Source organism: Rousettus aegyptiacus, unplaced genomic scaffold (genome assembly GCF_014176215.1).
Source record: "Rousettus aegyptiacus isolate mRouAeg1 unplaced genomic scaffold, mRouAeg1.p scaffold_m13_p_12, whole genome shotgun sequence".
NCBI classification, from domain to species: Eukaryota; Metazoa; Chordata; class Mammalia; order Chiroptera; family Pteropodidae; genus Rousettus; species Rousettus aegyptiacus.
The window spans coordinates 3,489,201-3,503,390 of NW_023416287.1; the positions used below are offsets into that span (position 1 = coordinate 3,489,201).

The following is a 14,190-nucleotide window of genomic DNA, read 5'->3' on the forward strand; positions in this document are numbered from 1 at the left end:
GCCGTCCTGGAAGCAGCCGCAGGCGAGGCCGGGAAGGGTCTCATTGGCAGCCTCCTTGGGCGGACGAGACGAGGGACAAGGGGGCATGGCGGTGGGGTCTGCGGCCAGCGCCCTCGGCCTCACCGAGCGCTCCCGGGATTGGGCCTTCACTCGGCTCTGGGGTGAAGGCAGAGCCTGCTCCGACAGCTCCCTGGACGCGTCTGGTGGGGATTCGGGAGCAGATGGCGCCCAGAGTGGGAAGGAGGCCACACGACCGACCTCACTCCTGCCGTAACCACAGAAATGGAAGCGTGGGTCCACACAAGAACCTGCAGACATGTCCCATGGTTGTCACGATGCCAGACCGGAAGCAGTCCAGCTGTCCCCCCCCCAGTGACGCGAGTGGCCCCGCGGCCTGCTCACGCCCATACTGCCGAGCCCTGCCCAGCCTCAGGGCCGGTGTGACCCCGCGATGACAGCAGAGACGGCCCGAGTGTCTCTGCTCCGCCTCCCGCCGGGCCACCCTTTGGAAGCACGACCCGCTTGTCACTGCCTGGTGGCTGTTTCTGGGGCTACATCTGTCCCTCCTCCATCAGCCCTGCTCGGGGAGAGAGAAGGTTGCTTCTGGATGCCAGAGCGGGGAGTTTCTTTCCCAGAAACGTCCAGGATACCTCTCCTCCGTTCGTTCATTGGCTGAATTAGGTCACGGGTCCGTACCTGAACCGATCACCGTCACCGAGTGTGGCCAAGTATCAGGCCACCGGCCCCACCCACAAAGGCGGCTCGGCGGCCGCGTGCGGCGTCGGAGCGCCGTGTCTGGAGCGGCGTTGTGCTTCCCGGCGAGGCATTTTTATTTCGCCCTAAAAGCCTTCCAGGGGGGAACGCAAATCCTAGGGGCTCCGTTTTAATGGTTCCTTTTTATAGAACCGTTCCAATTACAGACGGGTGAACTCGGGGAAACCCTGCTAAAGAATGCAGGAGCGCGGACGTTGGAGGGGTTAATTTGAGGGAAAACAACAGCGGATGAGGAGTTCGGGCTTTGAAATGCTCGTTGTTAAAAAGCCGAAGCGAGCCCCCCGGGGCTGGCCTGGGCCTCGGGGGGCCGGGTCTCCTGACCTCCGCCGTCTGGGGGGCTCCAGGCGAAGTTGATTCCAGATGTGGATGGGCCCTGGGCCTCCAGGAGCACCACTTTGGTTGGCCTCTGACCCCGTCACCTGACTCGGAGGCATCGTGTCTGTCACGGGTCCACGGCGCGACCTGGGTTCAGCCCGGGTCCCCTCGCTTGCGGGCGGGGCGTCCTCCAGCGGCGTGGTCAGCCCTCGCGAGCTGGCCCGTCGCGCGTGGGCTCTCCTCGTCCTGTCTCTTGCTTTTTATCTTTGGAACGCTTGTCACCACCGGACATGACGTTAAATACACACCGGCCAGGGCCGCACTGCCGACAGAGCCCACAGCCCGTCCTCCGCCCGTCCCGCCGGACCCCCGGGCAGAGCTCAGGCCTCGGTGACTGTCCGGCTTGCAGAGTCTTGCCGTTGCTCCCTCTCCGGGTGCTTCTGCGCGGCCTCTGCCCCTGCCCCCGCGCCCGCGGTGGCGGAGAGGCGCCCGCGCTCCGCCCTCACCTCGCTCGTCCAGTCTCCACGCCGGCCCGGCCACTGCCCGCCCCCGCGTTCATGGGGCGCTTGCCGCGTGCAAAGCTCCGCTCTGAGGAGCATCCGCAGGTTGAGTGGCAGAGGCAGGACTTGAACCCAGGAATGCCGGGCCAGGCTCAGACCGTCTCAGCTCCAAGTCTGTCTCCTTCGGGGATCAGAGGTCAAGCCCAGGCTGGGACATTCCGCTGCTGCCCGCCAGCGTCCCCGAGTGCCAGGTGGGCGTTTCAGGCGCAGCTGCTAAACCACACGGCCCTTCTCCTCCCGGCTCACGGTCCCCCCCCCCCCCACACACACACACGCCCTGGCCGCCCCGTCTCCAGGTGCTCGGGCCCAGAGCGAGGGTCACGTGTGACTCCTCACATGCTCACACCTTTTGCGTCCAGTTCCTCAGCAAACTGCATCCGTTTTCCTCTCAAAATAGACCCGGGGTTGGTCGTTTTCCTGGTCTGAACGTTATACTCCAGTTACGTGACTACGGGGTGAGCCTGGATGGAGGGCACGTGGGGCCTCCCTGCGTGCTTCCCCCCCCCGCCCCCCGCAGCTTCTTATGAGCATTTAGTTATTTTTAAACAAAACGTTAAAAATGAAATGAATTTTAAAGATGGATTTTAAAAATGGACTATCCAGGATCCGACCGTTTCTGACCAATTCTGCTCCCACCGCCTGGGCACAGTCCCCATCCCTCCCTGGGCTGGTCAAGTCGCCTCCTCCCGGTCTCTGGCTTCGTTCCTTGGCCCTGCAGCCCAGGGTCCAGCGGCCGCCTGAGGTGGCCTTTGCAGACGACTCGAGCCGCCCCTCCGTGGGAACGGCCCGCCGCGTCCCCTTCTTGCGGACGGGGTGTCCCAGGGCTGCAGCAGCGAAGCCTCACAAGCCGGGGGTCTTACAACAAGAGCTTTATTCTCTCGCAGTCTGGGGGCCAGGAGCCCAAAGTCGGCGTGTCCCAGGGGCTCCCCCCGGGGGCCCCGGGGGACAGTCCTGCCTCCTCGGGCTCCTGGCGCTCTTCAGTATTCCTTGGTCTTCGTCTTCCCGTGGCCATCTGCCACGTGTGTGTGTGGGTGTGTGTCTCTGTCTGTCTGTCACCCCATGGCCCCTTCTTCTAAGGACAGCAGTCATTGGAGAAGGGCCCACCCTCGTCTGGTACGACCCGATCTTAGCTCTTAACTAGTCACATCTGCAAAGGTGCCGTTTCCAAATGGGGCCACACCCCGAGGTTCTAGGGGACGTGGGTCCAGGGCGAGGCAGAGTGCTGGCTGCTGCCCACAGGACCTGGTGCCACTTGCGCCCTCCCATCCCCCGCCGCCGACTCCTCGACTCCCCCGCCTCACCCCAGTCCCCGCTGCGGCTCGGGCACACGCGCCGGGCTCCCGCCTCCCGGCCGGCGCCTTTGCAGCGCCCTCCGCCTGGAGCGCCCTCTGCCCAGACGTCCACGTGGCTCCGCCCTCACCGTCGCCCGCCCTCCGCTCCAGCGGCCCCTCCGTGCAGCCCGCCCTGGTGCCCGGCAGAGTCGCGTCCACCTCTTGAAACTGGGCGGGTCATGTGTCCTGCTTTGCCCACTGAGCTGGGAGTGAAACTCGCCCTGGCTCGAGGCCCTCGGCAGAGCTCCGCGCGGCTCCTTGCCCTCCCTCGCTTTGCGTTTTCGCCGCGGGACACCTGCACTGTGTTCCTGCCCGCCTGCCCCCACCGGCGTGCACAGGGGTGCGCTCCGCGAGACTCCCCGCTGCGTTCCGAGCTCCTGACAGACCGGGCATTGTCAGTGCCGGATGGGCGCAGGCCGGGCGGCCGGACGGCGAATGCGTGAACGAGCTGCGAGGCACGAATGAAAGCGCCCCGCACGGCCCCCCGCCCGCCCCCCGTGACCACCCTTCTGTGCATTTGGCTGCTTCCGGTCTAGGGCAGAGCGTCAACCCCAAGCTGGCGGGCCTGATCGGGCGGCACGGGCCCCAGAACAAGCAGCCCTTCATGGTGGCCTTCTTCAAGGCCACCGAGGTCCACCTCCGCAGCACCCGCTCCACGGGCAGCAAGCAGCGCAGCCAGAACCGCTCCAAGACGCCCAAGACCCAGGAAGCCCTGCGGGTGGCCAACGTGGCAGGTACGCGGGGGCGGGGAGGTCACCACGCAGCCCCCGGGACCCCCCGGGCCCCCGCCAGGGGCCCCTGGAAACCCACTCATGTGCTCCCCAGACGGGTCTGGAACCAAGGCAGCAAGAGGCCAGACCCCCAGAATGCCTTCCTACGCGGAGCTCAGCCTCCTGATTGTTTGCAAGTCATAATAAGCTCATTTAGGATTGCGGGTCCCAAAGCATGAGTACGACAAGATGCCAGTCACGTCAGCTTCCAAACAGACGAAGCAGTGGCTGCAAATAACAAAGGAAACTCTGAAAACACCCGTGGGGAGACTCCACACCGGCTTCCCCAGGGACGCCGCTGCTTAGGGAGTGGGGCGGGGGAGACGACGGGGACTTTGCCCTAGCTTCAACCGCAGCTTCTCAAAGTGAAAGGTATTGGGAACTCGCGGCAAATTTTCACGCTGGTTAGATGCAGATTCTGGCTGTCCAGCATCCTCTCCCAGGGCTGTGGGCGGGCCGGAGGCAGGGACCGGTCAGAGGCCGGAAGCCGCCCCGCCCGCCCTGCGGGAGGGAGCTCGTCGGCCCTGCTGGGCCCGGGCTTGGTTCGAGGAAGCCGGGGCGGGGGACGGGGCCCATCTAGAAGTCGGCGGCGAAGTGGCCGAGCGGCCGCGGCCCCAGCGACCTCACGTTGCCGGCGGCTTCTCTCGCCTCGCCGGATCTCGCACTTCCTGCACCTTTTCCGTCTCGAGGGAGAGGGGGAGGATGGCTGCTGGGGTTGCTGAAGGTTTTCGGAGCAGGGCCTCCTGACCCTGACCCTCCCCACCCCCCGCCTGCGGACCTCAGTGGGTGTGGGTGGCTCCGGAGCGTGTGTGCGGGGTCCTGTGCGGATGTTTTTTCTGGAAGGTGCATCCATCCTTTTCTCGAAGGGGTCTATGATCGCGGACCACACAAACCCCTGTGTCTGTGTTGGAAATCGCGTCCACGCTGGGCTCCTGGGGGCTGGGGTTCCGGGGTGGAAGCCAGGAGCAGGGCGGTCCTCACACACCGCCACACTGATATGAGGCCCGGGAGCTGCGGGATGGTGACTAGGGACTCGCCTTTGGGCGTTCCGAGAGGACTCCTCGGCTGAGAGCCCTGGGCAGGCGGGTGCCCAGCAGGCCAGGCCAGGTGGGCTCGACGCGAGTGCTCAGGGCAGCGGGACCCGCAGGTGCAGAGACTGGAGGTGAGAGGCACCTGTGAGGGCAGCGTGGCCAGGACGAGGGGGGAGGGGCTGGCCAGGGGAGCAGCACCAGGTGTCCTCTCGGGAGCCACGTCTTCGGTGCGAACCTCTTCCAAAGCAACTTTGGAAGACTTTACGCAGTTCCAGGCTGTGGCGCGGGGTGGGGAGGTGGTTCTGATCTCCGGCTGCTCCGAGAACCGTGGGGAGCAGGGCGGGAGGCTCAGGGCGGGGAGACTTCAACGAGGCCTTTCCACGTCGACCCGGCAAACCCGCCCCAGCACAGACCCCTGTGTCTCGGAGCCCTGTCAGGGCACCTCGCAGTCTTAGAATCCCACACCCGACTTCCCCCGCTGCACCCCGACCCACCCCCGTCCGGCCTCCGTCCGCGTAACCCCCAGGACGGGGCTCGCACTGTCCTTCCAGGCCTGGAACCTGCCTCCCTCCTGTGGATTTCTGCTTCCTGACCCTGCTTAAAGTTCATCTAAACCCCACCTGGAAGTTTGACAAGGGAAAAAAGTGCCGAGGGCCCCCCGCCACAGGCTTCGTAAGCCAGTCTCTGAGTGTGAGTGTGTGTGTGTGTGTGTGTGTGAGAGAGAGAAAGCACACATGCCCGCCCATCTGCAGTGCCGTACCTCCCATGATGGGCTGGGAGCCTGTCATAGGGCCACACAAGTTGAACCGTCGCCCGCGGCAGCCCTGGGAGCGTTGGAAGGACACATGCTCCAGCATGCTGCCTGCTTGGGGCGGCCCCCCCCCCGCCCCCCAGCCTTCCGCTGCCCCTCGCATGCGCGGTTTGGGTTTGAGAGGCTGGGCTCCTTGCCTCCCTTCCACCTCCCACTCCCCTCCCACGTGTGGACCCAGCTCCCCGGTAATTAGCCGTCTTCGCCAGGCGACCCGCAGGGGCGGGAGCCGGGCCCCGGCGCCTGTCGCGACTCGTCGGCGGGGCCTGTGCAGCTGGGCGAAGCGGCAGCCGTGCCTCTTGCTCACCCGCCGTCGGGGCGGACGGGGCAGGACTGGAGAGGTGTGGGGGGCTGGGGCCTACTGCTCGAGCACCCCTTTTCTTCCCTTTCTGCACCAACATCGCCAACTGCTTGGGGCCCTGAGTAAAGAGCCAGAGCTGTGTGGAGGCTCGGGGGAGGACACACCGCGTGGGTCAGCAGCGTCTGCCACGAGCGGAGCACGGGCAGGCAGCGGCCTGAACGCCACGACCCCGGCCTGCCCGAGAGCGGGGCCTGCCGTGCGGCGTGGTGTCGAAACCCAGGGCCCAGCAGACCAAGGCTGCAGGCAGCTCGCGGAGCTGGTTGTGGACAGCCAGCCGTGTGTGTGCGCGCGCGTGTGTGTGTGCACATGGGCACGTGTACACGAGTGTATATCAGAGAGAGGCGGAGACTTCCACATGCTTACAGATGCTCAATCCCTAACCCAAATGCCTACAGACGTACATGCTTCTGGAAAACCCCAGTGCATAATTCTCACTCCTCAAAGCAACTTCAGCAGTGCGTTTTTCTGGAAGGTCAGTGGGCTTTGACTTCTGCCCTCTTGTTTCCTCTTGGTGGCGGTGGTCAGGGGGGCTTTGTGTGTGCCCCTTCGTGCCCCTTGGGAGGGGCGAGCACTGTGAGGTGAGCTGGCCTCACGCAGCGAGGTTGGCTGGAAGCAGATCCCTCCGGGCAGCGTCCTGCAGTGGGCCTTACGGGACGTGGACGGGCTTTGATTCCCTTACGGGACCCGGGCAGATGTCAGCATCTGAACAACACATGTACATCAAAGAAACTGGTGTCCACAGAAGGACCCAGCGTGTCCCGTGAGCCAACACTGTGTGAGGGAGGGACGGGATGTTGGCATGACCCTTCGCTGGGGGCGGAAATGCGTCGTAAGGCTACGGGTCCTCGATGGCGCCGTGTCAGAGCGGCCACCCTGCCGCCGTCTGAGCTCGATTGTGCTCACGGCCCTGCCGCAGACTGAGGAGACTTTGGTCTGTGTGTGTTCCCCGTTCCTCTCCCCACGCCGCGCCTCCCCTTCCTCGTCCATGCAGAAAACAGCAGCACGGACCAGAGGCAGGCCTGCAAGAAGCATGAGCTCTACGTCAGCTTCCGGGACCTGGGCTGGCAGGTAAGGGGGGTGGCTGGATCGGCCCCCTGGCGTGGGCCCCCAGTGCTCCTCACGGCCACGGGCCATGTCCCGTATGTGCAGCGAGTCGTGCTAAGACTCAGCTACGTCAGCTAAGGCTCCCGTAGCCAGTGCCCTGCCTGGGGTGGAGGGTTTAGGCTAGGGATACAGGGTTCCTCATGAAACCAAAGAGCAGAAATGTGGTCAAGACTCAAGCTAGAACCAGAAACCCAAACACTTTGGCTCTGAACCTCACTCTCCACGGGAAGCCTACGTCTGTCCTGCAGCTGGCTGTGTCTTAGACGTGGCCGAGCCTGTGCGCTAGAATCCAGCAGCCTGGAGAGCTGGCTCCCACCTCTGCCCTGTCTGTCCCTCCTCCCCCGTCCATCATCCAGATTCCCAGGGAAGGGGCTGATTGGCCCAGCTCAGGTCAGGTGCTTGTTCCTGGACCAATCAGCTACTTTAGGGGTGGGATCATGTTACAGGAACATGGCCACCCCCTCTGGAACCATTTGGATGGAGTGGGGCAAAGGGCAGGGAATGAATCCTAGGAAAGGGGTGAGTGAGGGTCATGAGCCCTTCAGCACCCTGGGCCCTCTCTGGGTGCTGGAGATGCAGCAGTGAGCACCACAACGTGCCTGCCCTCAGGGCGCACGAAAGCCCTGGACAGGCATTGCCCTGAGATCACCGGGCCGAGGGGGAGAGTGCAGATTCTTCCCCGGGGATCGTGCCCAGACGCACGCTCGGGGCACTTTGCACACAGCCGCCTTGGGCCCCTCGACTCTGTCCCGCACTTAGGCCAACACCCACGCGCTGAGCTCGAGTTCCAGAGCAGGGACGGGGCCGAGAGGCCAGGGCTCCCCGCCGGAAGGGTCCGCGGACTCGAGTCGGTGAGGGGCGTGTTTATCGCTAGAACAACTGCTCTGCACTACGGCGACCCCACGGCAAGCGTGGGAGCCGGCAGGCGTGCGTCCTGCTCCGAGCGGCACACTCGGGCCGGGCGCCGGGCCATCCGCACCATTCAGTTCCCAGTGTCACATGTTACGGGTCTCCCTCCCCGGTGCGTGAACCGAGGCATGCGGGTGCTGTTTCTGCAGGCTGCCCAGGTGCTGCCGCCTAGTAGGGGTAAGGTTGGCGCCATCCCTGGCCACCCCGCCCTTTGCCGCTGTCCCATGAAGCCACGCACGTGTCCGTCCTGGGCTCGGTCCAGCCCTGCGGTGGCCCCGTCCCTCGTTTTATATCCCGCTGGGACCGGGAAAGGCCGTCACCTGTTGCCCCTGCCTCGGCGGGACCCCTGGCCCGCTCCGGAGGGTGTGGGCCCTGTCTGACCTCCGGGAGCCCCCGGGTCTGGCCCACTGCGGGAGGGTTTGGTCCAGAAGGTGGGGCGCGGCCCTCACCCCATCACTCTCCCGCCCTACAGGACTGGATCATCGCCCCCGAGGGCTACGCCGCCTACTACTGTGAGGGGGAGTGCGCCTTCCCCCTGAACTCCTACATGAACGCCACCAACCACGCCATCGTGCAGACGCTGGTGAGTGTGGCCGGCGGGGGGCCCCCGGACCCCCGAGCTGGGGCCAGAGCAGATCTCTGCCCGAGGCCACATCGTGAGCTTCGTGGGCCCTGGGCACTTGTGCTTTCAAGGGCCTCTTTTTCTATTAAAAGAAGGCTTAAAAAATGATATTTTGCTACTGTATTGGCATAAAGACATGTATAATCTTCAACCCTGAAGTTTATTTATTTCTCCTAATTTTAAAAGAAATGATGACGGTTTCGCGGGTCCCTGAGGGTGTCATGGGCAGCAGTCACTCTGCCTGACAGACGCGGCGCTGGCCCTCGCTCCGTCTGGGGACCCCTGTCCTCGGCGGCCAGCATGTCTGCCCCGTGTCTGCAGGCTGCGCCTCGCCCACAGTGCCTGGCCTTCCTCTGGGTTGGGGACTCGAGAGCTTGTCCCCTCCCAGAGCTCCTCACTCTGCCTCTGAGACTTGACCTTCGCAAATCAGTCACTCGGGGTGTTTTTCGTGTTTGTCGAGCACAGGGAGCTGGCGACCCCTCAGGACACAGCACAGGGGCCCATTGCCCAGGGGAGGAAACAATCGAGGAACCAAATGAGGCGGCTTGAGAGGGGGAGGAAGTAACAGGCGGACAGGCCGCTAGGGAAACGGGCTGGCTGGGCGGCCATGGGGCTGGTCCAGGTTGCGCGGCCGCGGGGCCATTGGAGGATTCGGTGCGACAATGGGCTCGAAGCTCCTGCCAGTGCCCAGCGGCGCTCAATAGGTGCTGTTTTTCCTGCTCTGCCAGCGTCAGCGATGGCGGTAAGATCCAGGGACGTTGTTCTTCAGCTCAGAATCGAGGCTCAACGGCCTCGGTGATCTAGCTCCCTGCCCGGCCGTTATTCGGGCCTTTCCTGAAAGCCGGTCATCCTCTCGGGCTCGACGCTTCCGTCGACAGGCAGCTCACCACCCAGGGCCACCCCTCCGTCCCGCGGTTCTGTTTGTCACGGAGCTTGGATGCCGCTTCTGTTTCGTAGTCTGCGCCCTGTCCTTCGTCCCTGCCACGTGTCACACCGCGGGGGGGAAGTCCCTCCCTTCCTCTCACTTGTCCCAGGCTCTGTCCTCTTTTCTGCCATTGCTTTTCCAAGGCCCTCCCCGTCCCCCGACCGGAAACGCAAGGCCTATTTGGGATCGAAAGACTCCAGGCTGGAAATGAGCCGTCCCCCAGCCCGGTCCGTGGCCCGTACCTGTCCCCCAGCACCAGCGTCCCTGCCGGGGTTTCGGGAGGTGACGGGAATGGCTGCCAGGCTGCCAGGGGCCGGCCTCGGGGCTCTTCTGAGCCAGCCTCCGTGGCCCTGTGGCCACCCGCTCAACCTACATTTGCCTCTAGGTGCAGCATGAATCCTCCGATTATTCTGAAATGAGGGTCATGTTTTAAAGGGGGTGACATAAGCCTTGCCTTCTAGAGAGTCCTAGTGAAATACAGAGGAAACGAGCCGACATGTGGGATTCTCTTTAAAATTATGCAAGGGTGAAGGAGAAATAAGGGAAGGTTTAGATTTTAAGGCTTGAAATTGCCCATAGTAAAAAGTTTAGGAAGCGCGCTGGTCTGTGTCGGAGGCCACAGACGGGAGGCTGGCGGGCGGAGTCGCCGCGGCGGTGCGCGGGAACGCGGAGATTTCACCCGAAAGCAGAGCAGAGCCGGCGCACCCCGTGCGCTCGGCGCGTCTGACCGCACCGGCTGCGCTTGGCGGCGGGCAGTCCGCGGCCTCCTCCCTCGCGTTTGCCGCAGGCCCCACGCCTCCCTGCTGTCTCACTGCTGGCCTCGCTCGCTCGTCGGTGGCACTCGCGTGGCGTTCGGAGTTTTCGCCCCCTGGCCCTGGCCCTCTGCAAGGTGCACGGAAGCCCGCGAGTGAGGAGGAGCAGGAAGCCCGAGCCTCCGGCCGGGTTCTCTCTTCGTTCCGCCCTCCGGACGCCCTGCTCTCTTGTCGAAGGCCACGCGAGCGTCTGCCCACATTCGTCTCCTTTTATTTTTATCGCTCAAGAGGCAAAACAGCCTCGTACAGTCTGGACCTGCACCGTCCAGTGTGGCGGCCACTGTTACATGTGGCTGCCGAGCACTCGAAACGTGTCCAGCCTAAATCGAGGTGTTTTCGTGGAAATATAAAACGCACACTGGGTTTTGAAGAATCAGTAGCAGAAAAAGCGAAATATCTCATTAATGATATTTTATGTTAAGTACATATTGAGATGACAATATTTTTGAAATACTAGGTTAAATTAAATATATTTTTTAGATTAATTCCACCTGTTTCTTGCCCATCCTTTTAAACGTAGCTGTGAGAACTCTTAAAATTACGCGCGTGACTTGCATTATGTTGTTCTTGGACAGGACAGCTCCAGCGCAGAGGTCAGCAGCTCTTTCTGAAAAGGGCCGGTAGTAAATATTTCTGACTTGGAGAGCCACGGGCTCCCTGTCGCACTGCTCAGCCCTGGCCCCGGAGCGCGGCGGCAGCCGAGAGGCTAGGCAGTGAGCGGGCGCGCTGGGTGCCAGGCACACTTCACCCCAGAGCCGGGCAGTGCGGCCGGAGCTGGCCGTCAGGCCGGCCTGGCCCAGCGCAGGCGTCCTCAGCCTGGGGCGGTTTCAAGCATTTCACATCTAGAGACACATCTAGGCTGTCCTGACTTGGACAGGGTGCTTCTGGTTTCGGGGAAGGGGGGAGGTGCTTCTGGTTTCTAGTGGGTAGAGTCCAAGGGCGCTGTGAAACAGGCCTCAGTGCACGGGACAGCCCGCGACGGGGGGCGGCCCGGCCCCACGTGTCCGATCGGCCACGCGCCCCCCAGCTGCGTGCTACGCGCACCGCTGGACAGGCGCTCTGCCCCTCGTCTGTGAGACGGGGGTGATCGCAGAGCTGAGTCCACTGTGCGCCTCCCGCTTAGACGCGGGCGTGCTCGGTGCATGTCGCCTACGGCCGTTTGGCCCAGGCGGTCCGTGTCCCTTACAGACGCGAGGAGGCCGGAGAGGAGCGGCCCGCGGCTTCTCACCACGGCCACGTCCGCTGTGTGTTCCAGGTCCATTTCATCAACCCAGAAACGGTGCCCAAGCCATGCTGCGCCCCGACCCAGCTCAACGCCATCTCCGTGCTCTACTTCGACGACAGCTCCAACGTCATCCTGAAGAAGTACAGGAACATGGTCGTCCGGGCCTGTGGCTGCCACTAGCGCCTCCTGCCAGGCTGACCCTTTGGGGCCACGTTTTTCTGGATCCCACGTCCCTCAGCACCCGGCAGCTCCCACTGCTCACTCGGGCGAGGAGCCAGCAGCCCGGCCGCCCTGGCGAGAACTTCCCATCCCCTCCCCAACTTCGACGGTGTAGGAACGTGAAGGAATTTGAGAGGCAAACGGCTTTTGATCAGTTTTTATTGTCATCCCACGGACAAGATTCTACAAGCTGCAGCAGGCAAAACCTAACAGGAAGAAAAATATAGAAAGAAAAACTGCACAGCCACCAGCATTGGCTGTGAAGTCTCGGCCGTGCACTGACTCGTTCCCAGGGGTAATCGGGGTGCCCTGCGGCCAGGCCACCCCCAGCAGTGGGCGGAAGGGGGCGTGGCGAGGGGCGGGCACGTTTGTGTCTGAGCTGGAGGAAAACTGGCACGGAAGTTCCTGTAATAAATGTCACAATAAAACGAATGAATGAAATGGTTAGGATGTTACAGATATATTCTCCTAAACAATTTATTTCCATTTCTTGGCTTACTCTGATTTCGTAAACAGAAGCCGTGGCCGGCGGAGGCCGCTCCGTGCTCCGTCCGGCTTCGTCCCGAGGCTTGCAGAGGCCGGGGGCTCACGCAGACCTGCCCGAGACCAGGACCTGGCAGCCGAGGGGGCCGCGCACGCCGCCGCGTGGAGGAAGGGGCGTGCCGAGCTTGAAGGGGAAGCGTGTCCCCTTGTCCAGCTGGGCAGCGACGGCAGAAGTGACCCGCGCACACTGGCAGGGGCCTCCGCGGCTCTCCTCCGCCCCACGCCGGGCCGGCGACGCGAGGCCAGAGTCGAGGAGGACGGCGTTCGGCCCAGAACTTGCGACTGGACCCTGAACTCTGGCCAGTGCAGCTCGATTTACAGAGGCACCAAGGAAACCCGGCTCCAGCGGGGGCGGGCAGGGCCCCACCCACCACCCTGGCGGTCTCGTGCCTTGCTTCCGATGGTGGCGCTCCGAACTCTGGGCTCCCACGGGGCCTCTGTCACCTACAGACCCATCTTGGGGCCTCTGAAAGCCACCAGCGCTTTGCGGCACGGTGGCAGGTCACTCGGTGGACTGTGGGCTGGACGCACGTCTCCAATGGAAGGACCTGGGGGTCATGTTGTTAGCAATGTCCTAATGGAGTGTCCTGACTTCCAGGTCCCGTTTCTGACGTGGCCCTTGGCGAGCGCCTTCCTTGCCTCGGCCGGCGGGTCCCCGACGTGGTGTGCGCCCGGCCTCGGGGAGGGGGCGCTCGGCAGCAGAGAGCAGGGCTAGCCGGGGGGCCGGGGCCCCGGAGTTCGCTCCGGTGCGAGCTGCCTCTCCGTCGGGGTACAGCTGGCTCCTGGAAGCATCGAGGCCCCGTTCTTACTCCCTCTTGTTTTTCCTTCTTTTTGTTTTTTCTTTCTGTCTGGAAAGCAGAGTCGCCACTGTTTCCGTTGCGTTTTGTCTTGTCCGCGCGCAGATCCGGAGGGTTTCTGCGTGGTTCCCTCGCGGTGCAAATCCTCACGCCGCTTGTGCCCGGCAGCCTCTGGTTGGCATCGTTTGTACATTGAAACGTGTAAATAGTTGTTACAAAACCGAAACTATTTATGTCCGTCCGAAGCGCTTTTACAGACCCTCCTCCGGCCCCGCGTTCGGGTGACGCTCTTGCTGCCCTCCGAGCTGCCCGTGTTCCTATTTAAGACTATTTATTAACGGTCAGACCGACGTGCCTCCGGCTATTGCGTAGAGCAGTCCTGAACGAAAATTCTGTGTAAAGAGACAAAATAAAAAGCGTTTGACTTTGCAATAAAAGGAAGACGTTCAGTCCCGGTCCTCGGGCCCGTGTGTTGATGCCTGCGTTGCTTTTTTCCCTCTGCTCCGGACACCGGTGCGCTCTCGGTCTGCGAAGAAACCCGGCCGGGCCTGCAGCACCGACATGCTGCGTATCCTCCGGGCCCTGGGGAGAAGGGGTGCTCCTCAGTACTCGGTGCAGCTGTGTGGGGCTCCGGGCAGGAGAGATGGAAGCAAACAACAAATGCGAACGCGGTAGGCTCGACTACAAAGATCCTTCGCCGAATTACAGCACAGCTGTCAGCAGCTGTTTCAAAGAGGCAGGGGGTAAACTAGCTGTGTTTACTGCTAACATAGTTGAAAGGTTGAGTCATCCCAATAAAACAGAGGCACAAGAAAGAAAAAAAGGTGGGTGGGGACGGGGTGCGGGGAGCATGCACCCGAACCCTTTAAAGCGGCCCAGGCCCCAGAGCCGACACCGTCCACTGCAAATCGTTCCGGTGGTTTGGAGGCTGCCGTTGGCTCGAGGCCCCGGCCGTGGACGGTGCGCCTCGGGCGGCCCGCTGCCGAGCCGTGCGGAGAGCCGTGCGGCGGGGCGCGGCGTCCCGGGCTCCTCTCGCTTTGAAGTGCGCGCCGAGGTCACCCGCTGGACGTCCGCGTCCCGGCCG

At 63.2% G+C, this 14,190-nt stretch overlaps 1 protein-coding gene across 2 annotated transcripts in view; it reads left to right on the plus strand.

Moving 5' to 3' along the window:
- Window positions 1–13,582, plus strand: part of BMP7 (bone morphogenetic protein 7) — a 67,256-nt gene extending 53,674 nt beyond the window's left edge. The window contains exons 4-7 of one of the 2 annotated variants that reach the window (XM_016124936.2): window positions 3,517–3,714; window positions 6,942–7,018; window positions 8,436–8,546; window positions 11,578–13,582. In XM_016124936.2, the coding sequence (XP_015980422.1) occupies window positions 3,517–3,714; window positions 6,942–7,018; window positions 8,436–8,546; window positions 11,578–11,727 (536 nt within the window). In that variant the 3' untranslated portion in view covers window positions 11,728–13,582. The remainder of the gene's footprint in view (window positions 1–3,516; window positions 3,715–6,941; window positions 7,019–8,435; window positions 8,547–11,577) is intronic. The other variant, XM_036229241.1, reaches the window with a different exon arrangement.
- Window positions 13,583–14,190: the final 608 nt, after the last annotated feature.